Source organism: Pelophylax lessonae (genome assembly GCF_965119305.1).
Source record: "Pelophylax lessonae genome assembly, chromosome: 1".
NCBI classification, from domain to species: domain Eukaryota; kingdom Metazoa; phylum Chordata; class Amphibia; order Anura; family Ranidae; genus Pelophylax; species Pelophylax lessonae.
In genome coordinates, this window is record NC_138768.1 from 794147578 (window position 1) to 794172625 (window position 25048).

Below are 25048 nucleotides of genomic sequence, written 5' to 3' on the forward strand. Positions count from 1 at the left end.
ATGTGACTTCCTCTAGCTGCCATTGGTTACTCCTCTTTGTATACACTCTTTATATTGATGCATAGAATAATTGTGAATATATCTGGAATGAGCACACATTTTACAGTGCATGTAATGATTCTCTTCTACAAAGTGCTGATATAGCATAGCTTATAAAATTAGGATATATTGAATAAATATGTAAAAAAAATAAAACATCTTCCTCAAACTCCTGAGGAGTTTTGTACTGAAGTTCTTTGGACACCTTCAAGGACCAAATGTGGCTGTCAATAATATTAAAACTATTATTTAGTTGTATGTAGGGATTTCCACTGCTCAGTTTTTTTTTCAGATAGGAGTTCCTTAAAACATTGCCGGCTTAGCAATAGGTACAAAGACTGATCTTTGGTTGTCACTAATGAGAATTATGAGATCTTTTGACCAGCCCTGCTAGGAAATGTGATTAGATATTGAAATGATTGGTAGTCTGCTGTCTCCTCAAATATGTTTCCACCCCAGGCCTGAACCAATGTGGCCTTCCTAGGTTAGAACAGCAGCTGGCTTCTTGGAGTTCAGAAAGCTCCTCTTCTTCTTAGGTTTGCTTTGAGGGCTAGGAGAGTCATTGGGAACTCGGAATACATACAAGGTTTCTTCAACATCCGGAATATCTAAGGCTTCCACACTTCCAAAGTGCTCAAAGCCAGCTCTGGACTGAAGCAGCTTGGTAAAACTTCCCGGGTGTGAGAATGAGACTCTCTTCACTGGACGCAGCTTCTTTTTCTTCAGGATGCTAAAACAAATTACAACAAGGTTAGTTTCATATAACAGAAGAGTGACAGAGAGATAAGCTAATCGGTGTCTCCTTTCTCCTTTCACTGTGCAGTGAAAGGCTGGGGGACAAAACCTACAAGTGAGACTTTACCAATTTTTCAAGGACCTCACTCCTGCCTCCCTGCCCCCTACACATCCTAAACCTTGTGCAAGCTATGACCACATCAATATGGAGCCTACATGGCGCGTGCAATATATATAATTTACAAAGGTTGGAAACTATCAAGACATAGGTATAAATAAACAGTCAAGTTCTCACTTTTCCCACAGCTAGGGCAGCTTATTGAAATGAATAGGCTGCCTTACACGCAACACACATAGATGTGAACCAAGGCTAACAGTATATTCTAAACCTGCATATTCAAATTGAGCCAGGCTGCAAAGACAGATTATTTCTTGAGTTCTCTTTCTCTAACAAGCTCTGACAAGAACATCCACTAGGACTATGAGCCTTCAACCCTTTTGATGACAGGCACTGCCCCCCATTTTTCACCTCAAGTTGCTAGACCATTTTTGCTATTTTTAAAGTTTTTCCATTCACTGGTTTAAATGTAAGGACCCCCCTCCCCCAAATATATATTTCCTGAAAACACAGGACCTGTAAAATTACAGGCCAAGATCACCTTTTGCATAAACTGGCTCATGCAGACAAGGAGCCCCGATAGTTTAAAATACAGAGTGCCATTTGTAAAAATATTGTTTAAATGCAAAGGTAATACCTGTAGGCCTTTTCTGTCACCCATGAAGGCTGGCTGAAATATTCCCAGTTTTTACAATTTTACATACTGCCTTATTTTTAGGACATGGTCTACAATAAAATGGATACCATGGCTCCTTGTTAGAAGATAGCTAAAGAGATGATCAAATTAGTTGTCCTCAAAGAATGTGGCTCAGTGGCCATTTTTTTGTAGCCCTATGTTAAAAAGAGGACTGTTAACATTGGGAGTATTTTGACCAGGCTACATGGCAGGGTTGCCAACAATCAGTAAATCCGATGACAGTTTTTAGTAATTATTTATTAAAGATTATATTTTCAATACAATTACACTAAAATCAATATTGGCACACACAAAACACAATATAACCTTAACCATTCTTAAGAATCTAAAAGAGAAAACTGTATGAAGTAAAAATAACAAATAATTTTACAATTTTTAATTGTACCTTTTTTCAGAAATGGTGAAAACTGAATGAACGCAAAACTGTCAATATTCGATTTAGGCAAAAAAAAGACTTGAGACAGGCTGCACACATGCATTGTGGTAATGAATGGTCTGCAGTGTACAAATGTGGCCAAAATTTTTGAAAATGACACAAAATTATTTTCACAAAGTCTGCTGCCTCAGTTTTTACGATGGCAATTTGTATTTAGGCCAGAATGTTATAAAGAGTGATCAGATGAATTCCAATTAATTGCAAAGTCAAACTTTGCCATGAAAATGAACTTAATCCCATAAAAAAACATTTCCACAGCATTTGTGAAGAAGGCTTCAGGGCGCCCAAGAAAGTTCAGCAATCGCCAGGACCGTCTCCTACAGTTGATTCAGCTGAGGGATCAGGGCACCACCAGGGCAGAGCTTGCTCAGGAATGGCAGCAGGCAGATGTGAGTACATCTGCATGCACAGTGAGAAGAAGACACTTGAAGGATGGCATAAAGAAGGGCAGCAAAGAAACCACTTCTTTTAAGGAAAAACATCAGGTACAGACCAATATTCTGCAAAAGGTACAGGGATTGCACTGCTGAGGACTGGGGCAAAGTCATTTTTTCTGATGAATCCTCTTTCAGATCTGGAAAAAAACCTTGTCCGGAGAAAAGTTGAGCGCTACGATCAGTCCTGTGTCATGCCAACAGTAAAGCATCCTGAGACCATTCATGTGTGGGGTTGCTTCTCAGCCAAGGGAGTGGGCTCACTTAGAATTTTGTCTAAGAACACAGCCATGAATAAAAAATGGTACAAAAACATCCTCTGAGAGCAACTTCTCCCAACCATCAAAGAAAGAAGAAAAGTTTGGTGACAAACAATGCCTTTTCCAGCATGATGGAGCACCTTGTCATAAGACAAAAGTGATAACGAAGTGACTTAGGGAATAAAACAGACCTTAATCCCATTGAGAATTTGTGGTCAATTCTTAAGAGGCGGATGAACAAAAAAACCCCCACAAATTCTGACAAACTCCAAGCATTGATTAAGCAAGAATGGGCAACCATCAGTCAGGATGTGGCCCAGATGTTGATATACAGATTGACAGTGAATTGCAGAGGTCTTAAAAAAGAAGGGTCAACACTGCAAATATTGACTCTTTGTAAAAACCTAATGTAGTTGTCAATGAAAGCCTTTGACACTTATGAAATGCTTGTAGTTATACTTCAGTATACCATAGTAACATCTGACAAAAAGATCTAAAAACACTGAAGCAGCAGACTTTGTGAAAATGAATATTTGTGTTATTCTCAAAACATTTGGCGTGGCTGTAGTGGGATTCAGTGGCAATAATATTGAACAGCTTTCCAACAACACACCTTGCCACTACACCCTTAGCATATGTGCATTTAGGGGGCAAACAATGTACAGATGGGGACCCATCCTGTCCAAGTTTAATTAAAAAAAATAGATTTTTCTTGGAGTTTCACTTTAAGTTTAGATCTTAGACCTACCAAACCTATACAATTGTTATCCAATCAGGCAGGCCTTTGATGGTAGATCTAAAGAAGACTGTACGGTCAGATTGTATTGTAGGTGTTGAACTTAACAGCTTAATTTTGATTGACTACAGTTTTGCTTTTGCTCTTTACATTTCAGAATAATCTTATGTTGTTTCAGAGAATGATGTAGAGGGGGTAAAACTACATCTGTATGGGGATAACCGCTATAAACAGACTTCCTTTTTTTAAATTTCTTCACCCATCTGAAGCTTGGATATTTTTATACAGCTTGATAGAGTCGCCAAGGGCCACTGCACACAGCAATCACAGCATGAACAAAATCTTGGAGCTACTTCTACTACTCCATTACCTAAAGCAGCATCCAATTCACAAGTGTTGATGGATGCTGTAGACGAGTCATGTGACAGCGAGGCACAAACTCAGATATGTAATGGAATACATGCACACCATCAAATTATCTGTCTCCACACATTACTGCTCTTCTCTCTGCTATATTTCCTGCCACAGGGAGTAGAAATTCATCTGGGGATTGCCTGTCTATGATCCATAATCCTCAGAAATGTTTTTTTTTTTAAAAAGGGGGGGGGGTCTACCTTTAAAGTATCTATGTACTTTGTCATTGCTTTCCTTTTTAACCTTTTGTTTTCTAGTCACAGTGTTTTTTATGTAATTTCTTTATTTATTCAATTATTTGAGTTCGGGAACATACAAGATGCATAAACACAAAACATAGGTATTAATCAGGAACGTTCCAAACATTAAGAGGCGGAATCAAATAGCTTAGTTTGTGGACATAAGGTAATGTGATAGTAACAAGCCTCCTTCATTACAATTAGTCACAGTGTTTTAACTATTTCATAAGCGAGGATATTCTGTAAACTTGTTCATTTAGGTTATAATATACTCAAGATCAGACGTAGATACAGCTACTATAAAAAGATCTGCATTCATTTTAACGTTTTTAGATATAGTGTTATAATCACTTTGTGGCTGATAATTTTGTAATCTTATTAAGCATCCTTTGTTGCTTTTTATGAGTAGCTGTTGTTCACATTGAACAAATTAGTGTTAATTTAACCACCCGCATCGGAAGATTCCTTCATAACCAGGTCGTTTTTTGCGATACGGCACTACGTTAATTTAACTGACAATTGCATGTACGCGTGACACTGTTTCTAAATAAAATGTATGTTCTTTTTTCCCTTTTTTTCTTTTGTTTACAGGATATTTATGGGATTTTTATTTATTTTTTTACTAGTAATGGCAGCGATCAGCGACTTATAGCGGGACTGTGATATTGCAGCAGAAAAATCGGACACCTAACTGACACTTTTTAGGAACTGGTGACACTAATACAGTGATCAGTGCTAACAATATGCACTGTCACTGTACTGACACTGGCTGGGAAGGAGTTAACATCAGGGGCAATCAAAGGGTTAACTGTGTGCCTAGCCGTGCTCATTTTGGCAGCAAATTTCGATCTAGTTTTAGTTATGGTCTTTTGACTAAAATGCCATTTTAGGAGGGGCGTGTCCGACTTCCGGGATGTGAGGAGCGTTTCTAGAGAGCTCCGCTGCCACTGACTAATCCTTTCAGCAATCCTGCTCCATCCGCCGATATACTTACCTGGATCGGCCTCTCTTCTACTCCTGGAACCACCCGGACCTGTGCAGAGATGGTAAAATACGGCAGGGATGTGCCCCCGTCCCCGGCAGGCTGCAGCTCGGACCGTCCGGAGCAGGCCCAAGATGGCGGCCACCCGCGGTCGCCGGGCCTGGAGGCCTCTAATAGCCCGCTCCTGTCGTGGTCGGATGAGGGGGGTGAGTGGCCGGCACTGCCGCCTTCCCCTGGCCTTCCGGGGGGGGCGAGTGGCAAGTCATCTGGACGGTCGGTAGAGCCCACGTTGCGCCAGATCATGGACGCTATTAAGGGGTGCCAGGCCTCCCTGACGTCTCAGATAGACACCCTCCATGTGGACTTCTCGCTCCTTAAGGAAGACGTGAGTAAAATTAGGCAGAGGGTGACGACTGCGGAGCAGAGGATTAGCGCTGTGGAGGATGATGTCTTCCCCCTCCCCGCTGCCATCCGGGACCTACAGCATGAGCAGAGGGCGCAGGCTGCAAAGCTGGGCGATATGGAGGACCGCCTGCGCCGTAACAACCTCCGCTTTTTAGGATTCCCTGAGGGGGCTGAGGGGGGACAGGCAGTGGATTTCCTGATGGACTGGCTGCGTAGGTCCCTGGGTCCTGACACTTTTTCCCCGCTCTTTGCAATCGAAAGGGCACACCGGGTCCCCTCCAGGGCCCCTGTCCCCGGGGCTAGGCCCAGACCGTTACTGGCACGTATCCTGCACTTCAGAGATAGAGACGCGGCCCTGCGCAGAGCCAGGGACCTTCCTGATCTGAGATTCAACAACAGTATTATTACCATATTCCCTGACTTCTCTGCTTCTACGCAAAAACAGCGTGCGGCCTTTATGGGAGTGAAGAAAAGGCTCCGGGACCGTCATCTCCCCTATAGTATGCTTTATCCTGCGAAGCTAAGAGTGGTGCACGGAGGCAAAGTGCATTTTTTCCTGGATCCTGCTGATGCTGACCAATGGATGGATTCGCTGGGTAGAGCCTAATCCCTTGCTGAATGTCATGCGATACCTACTGTGCTGTGCTTCCTCCCTTGCCGGGAGGCTTTACTGCTTCGGGAGATTTGTTGCACAGGTTCCTTTTCCACAGTCTTGTTGTTTTTGGGACATTAATGAGCACTGATCTTTGTATTATTATTATTTTTTTTCGGCTGCTGGAACCAGTGGACTCCTGTGTTTGAGGCTTATATACTCCTGCAAGCTGGATGCTACGTATCCGTGAACTTCGTTGTGGCCCCAGAGGTCCACTTGATCTATGAGTATTCGTGTACTTTTCCTACGGTTCTACCTTTGGTTTGGTTTGGGGTGTAGGTTTGTGACAGTTGGGGTCATGAACAGGGTGGGGGGAGGGAGGGGTCTGTTCTTTTTTGGGGACTGTTATCCGACCTATGTACTTTTGTGCTATACCAGTATGCTTTTTTTTTTCTTCTTCTCTGTCTGGCTGACTTCCCGGAGGCCTTTATGGAGAACTCCTACTATGGTCCCCGTGGGGGCGCTGCCTTCCCTGGCGGGGGTTGTTGTTGTCTCGTCTGCTCGGATGGCTGAGGAGACGCTGACACTCCTGTCCTGGAACGTCAGGGGACTGAATGACCGTGTTAAGAGGGCTTTGGTATTTACTTATATTCAGAAATACAAACCGCATATAATTTTTTTGCAAGAGACTCATTTGACTGGCTCCAAGACTATGGCTCTTAAACGGGCCTTTGTGGCGTACACCTTTCATGCTACGTTTTCTACTCATGCTAGGGGAGTGTCTGTCTTGGTTGCTCGATCCTTGGGTTGCTCGGTTAAACATGTGGTCACTGATGTTTATGGTCGATATGTAATTTTGCTGTTACTCATTAATGGGGTGGTGTATACCTTTGTATCTGTCTATGTCCCCCCTCCGTTTACCATGGGTTTCTGGGACGCCTTGATGTCCCAGCTCCTCCAGGTGGCGGAGGGGCCAGTGATAGTGGCTGGGGACCTCAACTCTGTACTGTCTCCTGGGTTAGACAGGTGTCCTGGAGAGGATGGTCCTCCTTCATCGTTAGCAGCTTCTCTAGCCAGGTATAACCTGGTGGACTGCTGGCGTTGGAAGAATCCACTTGGGAAGGAATATTCCTGTTACTCTGCCACCCATAAAACTCTGTCTAGGATTGATATGTGTTTGCTGTCTCCGGATTTGCTCCCCAGACTCGTGGCTGTCTCCTATCTGCCTAGGGCCATTTCGGACCATTCTCCTGTGTTGCTACGATTTGGTCTTTCTGTGACACGTGGCCTCCAAACATGGCGGCTCAGCCCCTTGTGGCTAACGGAGGAGGTCTTTTTTAATGCTACGGCTAAGGAGATTGCCCACTTCTGGCGGGTTAATCCGGGGACAGCTGCTGGGGACATTGTCTGGGATGCCTTCAAGGCTTCTATGAGGGGTACGGTTGCAGGGATTATCCATCAGTTGAGAGAGGATAGGGCCTGGCGGGTGGAGTCTCTCCAGGGGGAAGTGACGGCTGCGGAACTAGAATATGTTCGGAACCCTTCCTCCTCTAATTACTCCCTCTGGCGAGACAGTGCGAGACAACTAGACCTGGTACTCCTTGAAAAAACTCAGAAAAAACTTCTCTATCAAAAACAACGTGTATTTGAATATGGGGATAAAAATAGTAAAATTTTGGCTTATCTTTCCCGCTCTGAACACCCTGTTACGGCCATATCTGCTGTGTATGATGCGGAGTCTCACTTGTGCACATCTAGGGAGGATATCAAGACGGCTTTTGTGGCCTTCTTCGAGTCCTTGTATACCTCTCAGGTTTCCTATACCACGGCGGAGCTGGACGAATATTTGCTGCAGGTGCAACTGCCTGAATTGGAAGCGGAGGACAGGTTGGCACTGGAGGCTCCGATTTCTGCTGATGAGATTGGGGCCGCGGTTGCCTCTTTTGCTGCCAATAAAACTCCGGGCCTTGATGGATTTCCGGTTGAGTGGTACCGCGCTTATTCGGAACTCCTCATTCCGCGTCTGTTGAACATGTATAGGGAGGCTTTCGAGGCGGGTGAGCTCCCTCCCTCTCTCCGGGAGGCCCTTATTGTCTTGATTCCAAAGCCGGGCAAGGATCCCACACACTGTGAGTCATATCGTCCTATTTCATTGATTAATGTGGATGTTAAGATCCTAGCCAAGGTGCTGTCCCGTAGAGTGAACTCGGTTATTTCTAAACTTATCCACCCGGACCAAACCGGCTTCATTCCCGGGCGCTCTACGGCGATAAATTTGCGCAGACTCTTCACGAATCTCCAGATGCCTTCGGGGGCCGTGGACACTAGGGTGGTGGTGTCCTTGGATACTCATAAGGCGTTTGATTCAGTGGAATGGCCTTACCTGTTTGCGGTCCTTGCTCGGATGGGCTTTGGCCCTACATTTATAGGATGGGTTAAGATATTATATGGCTCACCAGTGGCGCGGATTCGGGTTAATAATGTTGTTTCTGACTCGTTTTCCGTGGGCCGTGGCACTAGGCAGGGGTGTCCTTTGTCTCCCCTGCTGTTTGCCATGGCCATTGAACCTTTGGCGGCCCTACTGAGGGGGGATGGGAGGATAAAGGGTTGTAGGATAGGGGATCTGGTTGAAAAAACTTCCCTTTATGCTGATGATATGCTGCTCTATCTGGCAGATTGTACTGATTCACTGACAGCTGCGTTACAGGTGATAAATGATTTTGGCCGATACTCCGGGTTCAGGGTCAACTGGACCAAATCAGTGATTTTTCCATTTGATCCTACCATTGTCCCTACGATCCACACTCCGCATCCGCTTAAGGTAGTCTCCTCATTTAAATACCTGGGGGTGACGGTTCAACAGCCGGTCAGCTCCTACGTGGACCATAATATTACTCCGCTGATTCAAAGACTTAAGTTGACGCTGTCCACGTGGACCAAGTTGCCCCTGAATTTGATGGGGAGGGTCAATATTTTTAAAATGGTATACTTACCCCGCTTTCTGTATCTATTTTGGCAGGCTCCGGTGTATCTACCCAAGTCTCTTTTTAGGGTTATAGAGTCTCTATTACTAACGTTTATTTGGGGGGGGAAGCCGGCGAGGATATCACTCCGGACTCTGCAGCTCCCTGCTACTGCTGGCGGGCTGGCGGTCCCTGACCTTCAGGCGTACTATCTGGCGGCCCAATTGACCCATGTACATGCCTGGTTCTTCCCGGATCTCCCCAATGCTGCGGTTACGACCGCGGCAGCGGTGATGGGTTCCTATGAGGCCCTTCTCAACTCCTTATACCGGAGGGGTCCCTATCCGTCGGGGGGTGCGGAGATTCTGAAGCTTTCATATAAAATTACAATGATCTGCAACAAACGTATTGGGGGCTCCTCCTTTAATAATTCGCCTAATGCTCCGCTGTGGTATAACCCTGGTCTCCCTGAATTGTACAAGCTATCTGATCCCCGAAGGTGGGCGTCCTTTGATCTGAAGTATGCTCATCAACTGTTCGAAGGCCATGAGTTCAAGTCGTTCCCAATCTTGAGGCTGGAGCTGGGGGTTCCCTCTTCTTGCTGGTTCCTGTACCAGCAACTTAGGCATGCAGTGGCGGTACAATTTGGTCTTAGAGGGGTGCACCTGGCCGTGGCCCGCCTGGAGAAGGAGCTCTTGGCTGACGATCACTGTAAGCTTATTTCCAGATATTATGCTCTGATAAGTCTGGATAGAGACGGTAGGATGGCCAAAATTAGGGAAAGGTGGGGCAGGGACTTGCCACAGTTGGAGGAGGAGGCGTGGGATGAACTACTGGAATCCCAGTTTGAAGGGATTATTGCGGCAGGTGATAGGGTGATTCAGCTTAATTATTTGCACAGGATTTATTACACTCCGCATAGACTACACTGTATGGGTAGGCTCCCTTCTGCTGCATGTTCCAGATGTCAGGCCCCTAGGGGGGACTTTTTTCATATGGTATGGACCTGCCCTATGATTCAGGTCTTTTGGAAAGGGGTCTGTCGTCTAATGGAGGAGAAATTGGCTCTTCCGAATATTTGTTCTCCGGATAGGTGCCTCCTGGGCAACTTGTCAGAGGAGAGCCTTGGCCAGTCTCAGAGGGTACTGACTAGGATTTTGTTCTTTTATGCCAAAAAATTGATTGCGCTACGGTGGAAGAGTCCTGACCCTCCCTCTGTGGAGGCTTGGGTCTCTATTGTCAATGGCGCTCTACCTCTTTATAAACTTACCTATCTAGCTAGGGGTTGCCCCAAAAAATTTAACAAGCTTTGGTTGGTATGGGTGAACTCGGTCTCAGGCTCCTTGGAGGTGTAGTTGGGCGGTCCCCATGGAGAGCCTAGGTTACGGGGGTTGGCCAGACATTGGCCTAGTCCTGTGCGATGTGCTATTATGCTGGTACTACTGTTAGATTCTGGTTCTATATGGTCGGATGGTTGGGTAGGGAGGGAGGGGGGGGGCGGGTTTGGGTTGGTTATTTTTCTGTTGATTCCATTCCTTGCTGTTTTATTGTAATGGCTGTTTGGATGGTATGTACTCCTGGTTTGTATCTGCTATCGTTTATTATTTGATGTACCTGTTATTCGTTGTCATTGGTTTGGAATTACTGTTTGTGTTTTTTTTTTTTTTATGCAAATACCAATAAAATACCTTTAAAAAAAAAAAAATGCCATTTTAGTTTTAGTTGTATTTTAGTCTTTTGACTAAAATACTATTTTAGTTTTAGTCATATTTTAGTCATCTGAATTGTTTTAGTTTTAGTCATATTTTCACATTCTAGTAGACTAAAGTCTCATACCATTTAGTCAACTACAAATTGAATGGGTTTAGGTAAATTATAATGCATTATTTAAACATTTCTCTAGAATTTCCAAACTAATTATATACTCCTGGAGTAAATATCTAATAATATGTTATTATTTATGGTATTAAGATTTGAGCATGCACTATAGACACAGATTTAGCCATTATAACATCTTTATAAATAAAACAAGTTTCATAAACAAAAATATTGCTTTTTGGCAAAGAGAAGTGCAACTTTAAAATACAAAAAAAACAAAAAAACTGTAAACTCTACTGGCTGTAATGCCATTGTATATATTACCTGAATATATTACTAACATTAAATATTAAGAAAAATATAAGAAAAACCTTTTTCTTAATTTTTTCTCTTTCGGCAGCTTAGTAGATGCCCCTTACTTTACAGGAACAGAGGATCCATGCCTTCTGTACTGACAGAATGGCAATCTGCCTTGTTTACATAGGCAGATCATCGTTCTGCCTGTGTACAGAACAATCAGCAGGCCCATGCGGTGTAGAATCACAGCGCGAGCAAGCCGGCGGTGGTGTGCAGGATCACGTACAAAATAAATTTGTGGCATTTAAAAGGAACTTTTCCAAACTCAAAATAATATTGTGATTTGGTAATGCTGACCTATGTGCTATGGTCAAAAAAAGGGATACAATTCCCAAAAAACACTGTAAACCACTATCCCAAACCAAACTGAATGCTGAATGAACAAAAGAGGCAAAAACTGTATAAAAGGATTGGTATTAAAAACATACAACCCCACTACAAAAAAATAACAGAATGCAATGATTTGCAAATCTCATAAACCAATATTTTATCCACAATAGAAAACATATCAATTGATGGCAGCAACAAGTCTCAAAAAAGTTGAGACAAGGCAACAAAAAGCTGGAAATTAGGTTAAAGTGATTGTAAGGCTGCATTCACATGTCAGCGTATGGATCGCGGGCAGAATCGCCGCGATTCCGCCCGCGATCCGGAGATTATTGCAAATCGCGGGACGCCTGTGCGTCGCCCGTGATTTGCAATAGCACCCCAAACGCTGAGCGATGTTGCCGCGATTTCCGCCTGCCGAATCGTGGTAACATCGCGCAAAAAAAATCGCGGGACGCAATATGCTCCAAAGAAGCTCTTGTACTTTTTTGGGCGTAATGCGTCCTGCAATTTTTTTTAAGAAAAAACAAAAAAAAACAACAACAAAACATGTTATACTTACATGCTCTGTTCAGTGGTTTTGCACAGAGCAGCCCTGATTCTCCTCTTCTTGGGTCCCCCGTCAATGCTCTAGGCCCTTCCTCCTTGTCGAGTGTCCCCATAGCAAGCCCTAGCTGTGGGGACACTTGTGCGTGCTAGCTCCCAAGCCGGCTCTCTGCATCCATAGGACACAGAGTGTGGCTCAGCCCCGCCCCCCACCTTGCAGGCTGTGATTGACAACAGTGGGAGCCAAAGGCTCCGCCAATCACTAAGGAGAGCCTTGGGTCTCGTGCACATCACTGGATCGAGATCAGGCTTAGGTAAGTATATGGGGGTACTGAGGGGGAAGCTGCACACTGAAGATTTTTACTTTCATGCATAGAATGCATAAAGGTAAAAAAACGTTCAGCCTTTACAACAACTTTCATTGGAAACCGGTCAGTAATAAAAAGACCATCTTAAAGAGTCAGAGTGTTTCAGAGTAAAGATGGGCACAGATTCACCAATCTGTGAAAAGCTATTGAACAATTTCAGAATAATGTTCCTCAGCATAAAAATGCAAAGAATTTAAATATATCATCATCTACAGTACATAATGTCAAAAGATTCAGAGAATATGGAGAAATCTCTGTGTGCAAGGAGCAAGACTGAAACGCAATATTTAATGCCCGTGATCTTCGGGCCCTCAGATGACACTGCAATAAAACAGCCATGATTGGCTGAGGAATACTTCCAAAAATCACTGTATGTGAACACAGTTCCCAGTGGCATCTAAAAATGCAAGCTCTATCGTGCAAAGAAGGAGCCATATATAAATATGATCCAGAAATGCCAACGTCTTCTCTGGGCCAAAGCTCATTTAAAATGGTCTCGATGGAACATGGAAAACTGTTCTGTGGTCAGACAAATCAAAATCTGACTTTTTTTTCTTGACAACCAGGGACCCTCCATTCTCTGGACTAAAGAGGAAAGGACCTTCCGGCTTGTTATCAGTGCTCAGTTCAAAAACCTGCATATTTGATCAAAGGGGGGTGCATTATTGCCCATGGAATGGGCAGCTTGCACATCTGGGGAAAGGCACCATTAATGCTGAAAGATATCCAGGTTTTAGAGCCAAACATGCTTCCATGCAGATGTCTTTTTCAGGGAAGGTCTTGAACATTTTAGCAGGACAATGCTAAACCGCATACTGCATCTATGACAACAGCATGGCTTCGTAGTAGAAAAGTCTGGGTGCTTGACTGGCCTGCCTGTAGTCCAGACCTTTCACTAATTAAAAATATTTGGCACATCTTGAAATGAAAAATATGACAAAGAAGACCCAGGACTGTTGAGCAGCTATAATCCAATATCAGACAAGAATGGGACAACATTCCTCTTCAAAAACTCCAGCAACTGGTCTCCTCAGTTCACAGATGTTTACAGTGTTGATAAAAGAAGAAGGGATGCTACCCCATGGTAAACTTGGCCCTGTCCCAACTTTTTTTGAGACGTGTTGCTGCCATTCATTTTAAAATTATATACTTTTTTTCAATTGGTACATTTTTTCTCTTTAAACATTTGATCTGTTTTCTATTGTGAATAAAATATGGGTTTATAAGATTTGTACAGCGTCCCAACTCTTTTGGAATCAGGGTTGTAATAGTTTTGTTTGACGTTGATAGCTCAATTACAATTTGATTTAAAAAAAAAAAAGACGGCGTTGTCCCTTCTGTTTTTTTTTCAAAGAGTTCAAAAAAAATATTTATATTTTTTGTACAAAAAATATGACTTTTTTTGTCGTTTTTTGGTCATAAAGATTTGCATAGGTTGAATGTAAAGTCCCCTGTGTATGCTTTTATATTTTAAACAGTCCCTGTTAAACATTTAACATGTTTAATTAGCCTTTAGACTGATCTATACTGTAATACAAGGTGGCATAGTTCCATTCTTCACATCCCTGTCCTACCACTTTCCCTGTAACCCTTTCTGACCCTTCTCCTATTTTTCTTCCCCCTCCTTTTTTCTTGCCTATACCTTTTCTTTGAAAACTCTGTTGATTGTTCTCTACTCGACTGCGTTTTCCTGGTGTAAGAGTAATTAAGGCTCTCAGTTCAGGCACAGATCTGGTCACACTCATTTATAAACACCCCACTGTCCTTTGAAACATATGCCTAAATTACTTCAAAAAGGCTAGAAGCAATTTCTGTCTTTTTCTATTTGGTGATGAACTGTTTGGATTTGTATGTTTAATACTCACTTGTACTACCCTGTAATAAAAATATACTGAAATACGCCACAAAATTTTTCATTAAGACTAAAAATCACTCAAAATAAATCACTCAAACTAAATCAATCAAAAAGACAGTTGACCTAACCAATAAAAACTATTTTAAAGAATTCCTATAATATCCTACATTTTCATAACCAAGAATAAAACTATGAAAGTAAACTTATGAGGGATATGATGTGACCAGGGCAATCCATAATTTTGACAATATAATGTTACACCCACAGAGATACATATGATCTCCACTGTAGATATTAGACCCAGTTCTCAGCAAGAATTGTATCTAAATATCAAAAATGTCTGGATGAAAAATTGAACTACTTATCAGGCAGGTCATTTTCTTCAAGTGCATGTTAAAGTTGAATTTTCAAGTTTGACTAGAGGGTACTTTAGATGACAGTGGATAGAACAGTGGATGTATATACAGTGGATATAAAAAGTCTACACACCCCTGTTAAAATGTCAGGTTTCTGTGATGTAAAAAATGAGACAAAGATAAATAATTTCAGAACTTTTTCCACCTTTAAGGTACAATGCAATTGAAAAAAAAACTGAAATCTTTTAGGGGGGGAGAAAAATGGGATTTTTGACTTACCGTAAAATCCATTTCTCTGATGTTCATTGACAGACACAGCTCCTGATCTTCTTCACCATTGTGTTATACTGCCCTCTATAGGAGTAGGACACTAGGCAGAAAAAGAACTTGACAACTCCGCCAATTCTGACACCCTGTGCGCAGAGGCGATATCCACCAAAAGGTCATCTTCTGCGATAGCGTAAGCAGGGGAATCTCCTGAATATTTTCAAAGGGAGGCTTCTGTAGAGCTGAAAGCACCAAGTTGAGATCCCAGGGCAGTTGTGGGGACCAGACCGGTGGAGTCAAATGTCAAATCCCCTGAAAATAAGTAAGCATCAAGGAGTGCATGGCCAAGGGTCGTTGAAAGAAGACCACAAAGGCCGACACCTGACCCTTAATAGTACTCAAGATGAATTTCTGCTCAACCCCCCCGTTGAAGGAAGGTCAAGACCTGAGCCACCAAAAAAGAATGAGGGTGAACAGCAAGCGACTCACACCACAAAATGTACGCTTTCCACGTACAATGGTAGATCTTCCTAGAAGTAGACTTCCTAGCCTTAAGTAGAGTGGGAATAGCCGACCCAGACAAACCTCTATCCTTCAGCACCTGACTTTCAACAGCCAAGCCATCAAAACCACCAACTGTAAAGTGGGATGGAAGATTGACTCTTGGGACAGCAGATCCTCCCTGAAAGGTAGTCCCCAAGGGGTGTCAGCGACCAGCCACACCAGGTTGGTGGAGGCCAATCCGGGGTCACTAGAATCACGGAATTCCTTCTGCCTCGATCCTGCGCAAGAATTTCGGCAGAAGCTTGAGAGGAGGGAAAGCGTAAATCAGAGGATACTGGCCCCAGGGGGCCACCAGCGCCTTTGTGGCATCTGCTAGTGAACCCCATGACCGTGCCACAAACCCGTGCACCTTTCTGTTGAGCCAAGACACCAACAGATCCACCTCGGGGGTGTCCCACCGGAGATACAACTGAGGAAACACCTCCGGATCAAGGGACCACTCCCCTTGGTCCAACGCCCGCAGACTGAGATAATCTGCCTGCCAGTTTTACGCCCCTGGAATGTGTACTGCGGAGAGGGCCAGAAAAAAATGTTCTGCCCACCGAAGAACGCCGGCTACCTCCAGAGCTGGAACTTCTTGTTCCCCCCTGGTGATTGCAATAAGCTATGACCGTGGCATTGTCCGATTTGATTCGCACTGGACACCCCTGAAGGAAATCTGTCTAGTGGTTCAGGCACAGCCTGATCGCTCGGAGTTCCAGGATATTGATCGGAAGTCTTGACTCTTCCATTGTCCAAGCTCCCTGAGCGGAGTGCTGACCCAGGACACCTCCCCACTCGGACAGACTGGCATCCGTGGTGACCACTGTCAAATACAGGGGGAGAAAAGATTTGCCCTGGCGAAGAGCTGGAGAGCGAAGCCACCAGATCAGAGACCCTTTTTATTTTTTGGCTCATCCCGATCGGATTTTCCAGAGACTTCAGAAACTTGTCCCATTTGGCCAAGATCTCCCTTTGCAGGGACCTCGTACGAAAACTATGCAAACGGGACAGCCTAAAAGGTAGAAACCATCAGGTCCAGCACCCTCATGCAAGTCCAGGGGGACGACCACCTGCTGGACAGCAATAGATTAATTGCAGCATGCAACTTCAGGAGTTTGTCCAGCGGAAGGAACACTCTGGGTAGAGCCAAGTCCAGAGTCAGACCCAGATAGTCCAGTTTCATGGAAGGAACCAGAGCAGACTTCCGAAAAGTCAGAAGCCAGTCAAACTCCCTCAGAGTCTGTATAGTGATGTCCACATTGTCCATCAGAGCAGTAGGAGACTCTGCTCGCAAGAGAAGGTTGTCCAGGTAGCCCAGCACTGCTATTCCTTGCTGACGTAACAACACCGGAGCCAAAACCTTTGTGAAGACCTGAGGAGCAGAGGTGAAACCAAAGGGTAAGGCCAAAAACTGTGCTCCCCTCTCACTGCAAAGCGGAGGAAGCGTTGGTGACAGACACATATTGGAATGTGTAAGTAAGTATCCTTGATGTCAATAGAGGCAGGGAAATCCCCCTAATGCAAGGCTGCCACCACACGAACAGACTCCATTCTGAACTTCTGTACCTACACAAAGCAGTTCAGGGCCCTGAGATCCAGAACTGGACGCACCTTGTCTTCTTTTTTCTTTGGGACCATGTACAGCTTTGAATAAAACCCCCAAAAACGTCCTGGAGTTGGAACCGGAACAATTACCCCTTGAAGTAACAGGTCTTGCACCTCCCCGAAGAGGGTTTGCAATTGGTCCAGGGACAGACACATTGGAAGGAAAGAACCTCTCCGGAGGGTAAGAACAAAACTCGATCTTGTAGCCAGACCATATCACTTCGTGGACCCACTTGTCTTGCACCAAGGAGGTCCACAAACCAGTGAAGACGTCCCCACACCCCAGGCATGGGTGAGGGCGCACCTTCATGCAGAAGGAGCCTTGTCTGGGGGCCTGGAGAACACCGCTTTGGACTTGCCAGACCAAGTTTGCCTGGATCCTCCTGAAGAGGCCTTGAAAGGCTTTGAACCCTTGTCAGCCGACCCTGAGGGACGAAAAAAAAACTTCCTGTGAGCCAAAAAGGATGGGCCACGTCTGCGACGAGGTTCCTTACCCTTATTAGCCTGCGGAAGAAAGGTGCTCTTTCTCTCTGTGAGACTCTTAATGATGTCATCCAGGGTAGCTCCAGACAGGCGATCTCCTTGAAAAGGAAGATCAGTTAAGGCTTATTTAGAGGCCTTGTATGCAGACCAACATTTGAGTTACAACACACGCCTAAGGACCACTGCCGAAACAGACAGTCTAGAAATCAGGGAAGCTGCATCCAAAAACGGATCACAGATAAAATGCAGACCCTGGACCAATTGGTTCTTCAGCTTCGCAAAGGCAGGGGGGAGCTGCTCACCTTCCAGGTCACGGTGTAAAAGCTTAGCACACTCGATCAGAGTTTGTGACATCAGGGCAATGGTGAAGACCAGTCTGAGTGCCCAGTTGGCCACAATGAACATACTGCTGGCCAAAGCCTTTGCCTTTCTGTCAGCTGGATTCTTCAAAGCTGACGATTCTTCTACCGGAATCATGGTTGCCTTATTCAACCTGGAAACCGGGGGATCCACCCCCAGTGGAACAGTCCACTTCTTAAGGAGGAACTCTTCAAATGGGTACCTCATTGCGAATCGCTTAGGTACCACAAAGGAACGTTTTGGATGTTCCCACTCTTGACAAATCTCTCAAAATAGGAAGGAAACAAACACCTTTGCCACTCTAGAGGGCTTGTGAGTGCCAAAGGGAACCAGTGTCTCGGCCACAGCTTCAGCCATATCCTCCATTTTTAAAGTCTCACGCACAGACACAATCAGAGCGTCCACCAGCGCCTTTTCGTGCACGGCTACAGGAGTGGAGGAATCATCCTCACTGTCTGAAAACTCAGGGCGCAAGGCTGCAGACTCTTCAGGGTGGGCCCTGTCCGCGGCAGCCAGAACAGATTCAGAATCTGAGGAGACAGAAGTAGCAGGGGAATGAGGGGTGGGCTTTTTACTACGCTACTGCCCTAAAGCTACCTCTACCTGGGACTCAAAGGTCTTCAGGACCACCGTCAGTGTATCAATGGATGATTGAGACCCAGAGGGTCCTGCAGGCTCTGAGAGGGGGTCAGGTGGGGAAATGTGCTCCAAGGACTCCATGAAGTTTATGGGTACCCCACCAAAAGTGCAAAAACATCGCTAACGGACATCCCCACTGTGCTGGTAACACCACCAGGTCACCAGCCACAGCACACCCCCTGATCCTGCAGCAGAGAGAGGGAGAGGACCCCACCAGACAGTCACCGGCAGCACCAGGATCAAAGCACTCCACGTGCAGTGTCAAGGAAGGAAAGAGGCCCAGGAGTCAGCCCCAGGGGAAAAGGAGGGGCTCCCACAGATAAAATGGATGCCCCTAAGGCTCCAGAGTAATGGCCGGTGGCCAATGCCGGACTAATGCAAAAAGGTCGCCGTAGCTACACAAACATGGTCTCCAGCCTATACAGAAAATAGGCTACAACAAAACGACGGCCCTACGAGGCTCCGAGGGACCCAGGAGGGAACCCTGGGCCCAGGCAAGACACAAAGCAAGAAGGCCCCCAACCAGGTACAACCCCCCCCCCCCCCACAGCCGATCACCGGTGGCGTACCCCCTATTCCCATTGCCATTACAGCACCCTGCCTCAGCCCCAGGAGGTAGCCAGACCACCATACAACCCCAGTATAGGTGGAGAGGGGATGGGGGGCAGAGGGGGGTATAGATGACCCACAGGACCATCAGACTCAAGGGGGGGCCTAATTGGAAGGAGGGGAACACGAGGGTCTGAGAGAGGGGGGGATAGCTACTCACCATACCAGTAACCAGGCGGGCACCGCTCCAGACAGAACCTCCTCCTTATAGAAATGGGGAGCTGTCGGCCAAGAGGAACGCTGCAACACAGGCCGAGACCCATTTGTAAGCAACCTTGTGAGACTTTTAACTCGCAGGCCAGCCCACGTCCGGTGGCGCTATGTCACGGCCGACCTAGCGTGGAGCTGATGTCTGCGCATTCTCGCTGGCCAGACTGGGGTGACCACTGGATCTAGATTATCCAGCCTGTCGTCCAGCCCGACAGTTGATTGTAGATCTCACAGGAAAAAAACAGGAGAAAAAAAATCTATCTAAAAAGAAAAAATTGCCAGGACCAGAGATCTCAGCAAGGAACTAGGCCCTTACTCCTGACTAGGCAGAGAAAAAACTGAGTACGTATAGCAGAAAGGGGGAGTATACCTCTTGGAACTGCCCATAGGCATAGTCAAGTTCTTGTTCTGCCTTATAATGGGGGGCAGTATAACCCAATGGTCAAGAAGATCAGGAGCTGTGTCTGTCAAAACGCGAACACACACACACACAAATATATATATATATATATATATATATATATATATATATATATATATATATACACACACACACACACAGTGCCTTGAAAAAGTATGCATACCCTTGAAATTTTCCACATTTTGTCATATTACAACAAAAAACATAAATGTATTTTATTGGGATTTAATGTGATAGACCAACACAAAGTGGCATATAATTGTGAAGTGTAAGGAAAGACAATCCTAGAATCAATTACAATACCTTACCATAAATCTGCTGCTGCCTTAAACTTCATTGACAAATTCTTCTTAGAAGCATTTACATTTTTTATCGCTGTGATTAGTCATCACAGCCAGCTCAATGTACAGAGCCACCCTGATCAGCTCTGTACATTGTGTCCTGTGATTTGAGCTGTTCAATGGTTACACTTATTCAGAAGAGCGCTGGCGGCCATTTGTGTTTTCTGAAAGGTTGTTTATAAACGGCACTCCAAAAATACAAAGGCAGTGAAGTGGTTAGGGATGGGGTATCAGGAGAGGAAAGGTTAAATGAATGCATTAACTATTTGAAATGTGGCTTTGAAATTGCACGATTTTAGATGAAGTTGCACGATTTCAAAGCCGCGTTCAATGTGAACGAGGGCTTAGGTTTCCCAAAATGATATAATGTAAAGATATACTTTAACAATCCATTAATTTAATCTAATCTGGCTGGTCTTTTCACTAAATAGTTGAAGGTAGATCTAAAGGAGATTTGATTAGTGGATGACCACCTTAAGGTCTCAAATTTTGCGGAGATGGCATCTATTTAGATATAGTAAAAGTAGTTAAAGTAGAATATGGTTGAAGGGTTAGAGGCACAAGTGGAGGAAGTTTAGGGGGGGGGGGGGGAAACAGGCAGGGGAGGAATATACTTCACTAGTAAATTAAAAGGAAGTGAGAAACCTCCTGTATAAATCACTCCTAAGCATTTATATGCTTCCCAAATTCCTAGTAGACTTCTAATATCCTTATAAACTACTTTAGGGAGTGCTTTGTCCTATGTATGATAATATAGGTGTTCACAATATTAATGACAGTCATTATCCTAGAGGCAAGGCCATGCATAAAGCAAACGTGTTAGCCATTTATTCAAACCATCAATACAGCAGTATGGCATAAAATATTGAGCTTGGCACAGAAATAAAAAATGGTGTGCAGTTAAAAGCACCCAGACAAAGAATTTCATTACAAGTACATTTAGCTGAGCTGGGAACTTATTAAATCTTTTAATAGAGAATTCTGCTGTGAACCTGACAAGAATGAACTAGAAGAAAATGCTAATAAGACAAAATACAAAAAAAAAACCCAGTAGAAATCAAGGACAAACAAATATTTTCTATCTGGAATTGTAAAGCGCTGCGCAAACTGTTGGCAATATATAAATGCTGTATTAATATTATAATAATGATAATATTAAAACATTTCTATAACTTGGAATCGGACATTATGGGGAGTTTGAAGGGGCTTTTATACTTAGAAATGATTGGCATTAGAATATATACAGCTTCTCAGGGGAAGACACCACTAGAGCTGCTTGGGTGCCTCCACATTTCCTGAGAGCTAGCACAGCACTAGATTTAGATGGTGGAAGGTTCACTTGTGAATGGTACACAGGCAGCATTCTTCTTTTTTTCTTTCATATGCACATCAGTTTTTCTTATTTTTGGCACATTGAACAAAGTCTGAACTCGATTCCTGATCTGAGCAAACTACAGCAGACTAGGAAGTACAGCATGCATAAAATACAAGTGTCTGCTAATCTTGATTTACCAGTGTATGGTAAGATTCAAACTATCAATTGTCTCATCTCTATTATACACATCTCTGCTCTCAAAGCCAATGCTTTTTAATTGTTATATATGTTAGGACAGCTTATAAACTCATTATAACAGATTATCACATTTGATTCGCTCTTCATTGCTGTGCAGATCACATTTGATGTCTGTGCGATGTGAATGCAGTCATACAAACTGTATGGCTGAGTACGCTTCGCATTAGGACCAAACTCATGCAGAACCCTTTTTTTGTCTTCAACTGAATCGGATTGCGCTGCATTTTGCAAACTGATTCTTTCTTGATCTGGTTCTTGATCTCAGCTTCATGTTCAAAATATAGCCTTCCAAACCTTTTTCACACCTCTTCCTTCCAGGCTGCACATATTTTGTTTTCTTAGTCGCCCCCCATTACATGATTGGGGTTCATGATTACTCACATGCAGATGGTCACACAAAGAGAAGAACCTACAAACACTCTTCTGTGAACATATTATCCATGCAGGATTGTGAAGAAATTTCACCCAAAATGGGTTGTTACGTTGGACTGGATGAAGAAGGGATTCTATTCCTTGCAGGGTTAAGGGGCTTTGGGACCCTGGCAGACCCACCGAGTTTGGAGCTGACCAAGTTGATCCTTATAGCATAGCCTTTACAATGGAAAGAAAACCCTCTGCAGTGGGATGCACCCCCCCTCCCCCTCCTAACTCTATGGGGTAGAGAAGGGGCTATTACATACTTTACCCCTTGGTCTGGCAGGCTCAGGCGCTCTCCTCTAATTAGGCTGTGGATGATCCCTCAGCATCATCACATACATGCACATTAATTAGTGAAGTATTGTATAGGTAATAGGTAGGTAATGTATAGGTAATATTGTATACTGCTGAGAGCACCTAAGAGAGGAGGCTGTAGGGGACCGATTGCACAAATTGAGGGAGCCTACCAGAGTGAGGTAAAAGGTAAGGCTACATTGACTCCAGCGATTTAGACCAGTGTGAATCATAGTGGCAGAAATCTCCCGATTCCTGCGGCGGCTCTGAGTGGCTAGGTGTGGCCGCCAGCCCAGTTCACTTTAATGACAGGCCACTGGTGGCCGCAGCTATTCGCGGGTCTCTGCACAGCCAGCTGCTGCCACTTTGCGTGCATTCAACAATGATTACCGCAGGTAATCCCTGGCTATGTGGACAGCTGTGAATACCTGCGGCTGCCAGCGACTTCTCATTATAGTGGATGGGACCGGTGGCTGCGCCTAGCCACAACAGGAATCAGAAAATTCCTGCCACTGCGATCCACCTTGGTCTAAATTGCGGGTGTAAATATAGCCCGAGCATTACACCTTCATCTATCCAGGCAAAAAAAAGAATTCAAAGAGTAACTCCACTTTTGTTAACATTCCCCTCTGGGAGATCTATGCACATTGCAGGGATTTTACCAAACTTTTTTGCAGATTCCTACCTTTTGTCATTCTGAAAGAATAGCTGTATGTCTGTCTGTGTCCATATGCCCAGTGAATCTGTATGGGAGTGTTTTTTTTTTTAATTATTTATCAGCTGCTGCACTTTCAGGGCACTAATGATGAAACTTGTAGGGTCTGCATCCCTTTAGGTGTGATTTCCCTTTGAGAGTATCTCACCAAAAATGACATTTTTGTTGCAGGGGTTGCTCAGAATCTGATTTGGATCTTAGTGCAGACTTCTAGGAAAATCAATGAGCCAAACACACATTTCTGGGGGGCATTTTGTACACATTCTATGTACTGAGCTCCTCCAAGTAACCATATTACATTGCATTTTACAAAAAAATGACTGCGCTGCAGACTGAAATAACATTTGATTACAATATGATTTGCGTCGCAATTGTATACGCTATATACATTTTTTTTTTTCTGCGCCATTTTTTTTTTCTTACAAAAGTGGAGTTACAATTTAACCCTTGCCTTGTAGGTAGGGATGGGAGGGCTGGATTTATTTTTTCTTGTGCCACAATGAAATGCAGAAGATGACTGTTGACAGAAGCAGTGTCTAACTTGTGTATGGTAGTGATGCTTTTAAATCTGGAACAGCAAGGCTATAAGAAAGCAATGTCACCATGTTTCCCTATATATTCCAAGACGCATACAGTAAATACTGACAAAACATGGACCACTGCACGTACATATACCCATAACAATTCATGTCATGTGGAGAAATCAATTTTCCTTTAGAAATTGCTGGCAAGTTTTTACAATGCACGATGTTTACTTCAGATCTCCAATGTTGTTGTCTGAAAGGCAGACACTGCTTGCAGGCAAAATCTTTCATTGACAAGGAAAATAGCCTGCTATTACCTGGCATCTGCAGTTAGTAAAAAGCAGGCAAATGATTACAGCAAAGTGCAGATGTATCATTATAAAGCCATATAACACGTGAAGCACCGCCGCGGCCCGTGACACGCGGATGGTGACGACAATCCACCGTATCCCTACTCACCTTCTCTTCTTTCTTGGGGGAAATGTGTTTTTCTCCTCGTCTTGGCTGGCCAGACTTTCCCTGATCTGCTTCTCCATAGCCACCCACAGATCCTGATGTTTCCTGCAGTATACAGAAAAGTACCATTACCAAGTGGAAGGATGTAATTGTGCAATTTCACACCCAACTAGATGCTTCATTTTTCTTTACAACATGTATCAAATCTACAATGATTTGGCAAAACAAACTAAACTAAAATAGATTATATAATGGTTTACTGATCAATATAAATACATGCAGTACCAGTATTATACAAATGCCTGGTAAAACAATACATATCAATATAAACATCTGTATGCATCATTAAAAATTATTCAATTTAACTCCAGCAAAACTGTTAAATATACAATTTAAAAACATATTGGAGCAGTAAATCTCCATCCAGTGCTGAGAGTTACACTGTTAGACTCTACAGATACACTATGGGGTTTATACAGTACAGCTAGAGAGGGCAAAATGAGTGACAATTCTGCCACAGGTTTTATTGCTAAAGCTTAAAGCTGTTGTATCCTCAAAAGTAAAAAAAAAATGAATTTTTGTAAGAAATTACCGTAAAATTATTTTCTCTGAGTCCTCTGACAGTCGCCGCCCACTCATACAATCTGCACGTCTGGGTATTGGTCTTATCCACAGGAGTAAGCTAGGCAGAAGATTTTGTTAGAAAAACATTCACAAAACCTTTGTATAGACACACCTACAGGGGGCCGTCCCTCTGGTCCAATACCCCCATCTAGCTACATTCCCAATTCAGTTTGGTAGCAAGCAGTACAGAGATCCATGAACCCCAAAAGTGGGGTGGGGGCGGCGACTGTCAGAGGACTCAGAGAAAATAATTTTACGGTAAGTTCTTACAAAAATTCTATTTTCTC

At 44.0% G+C, this 25048-nt stretch overlaps 1 protein-coding gene across 1 annotated transcript in view; it reads right to left on the reverse strand.

The window, feature by feature from the left end:
• Positions 1-458: 458 nt before the first annotated feature.
• Positions 459-25048, reverse strand: part of EVC2 (EvC ciliary complex subunit 2) — a 316078-nt gene continuing 291488 nt past the window's right edge. Inside the window, exons 21-22 of the mRNA XM_082263099.1 lie at positions 24141-24242; positions 459-769 (exon numbers count right to left, since the gene is read on the reverse strand). Coding sequence (XP_082119225.1) covers positions 520-769; positions 24141-24242 — 352 coding nt within the window. The 3' untranslated portion in view covers positions 459-519. The remainder of the gene's footprint in view (positions 770-24140; positions 24243-25048) is intronic.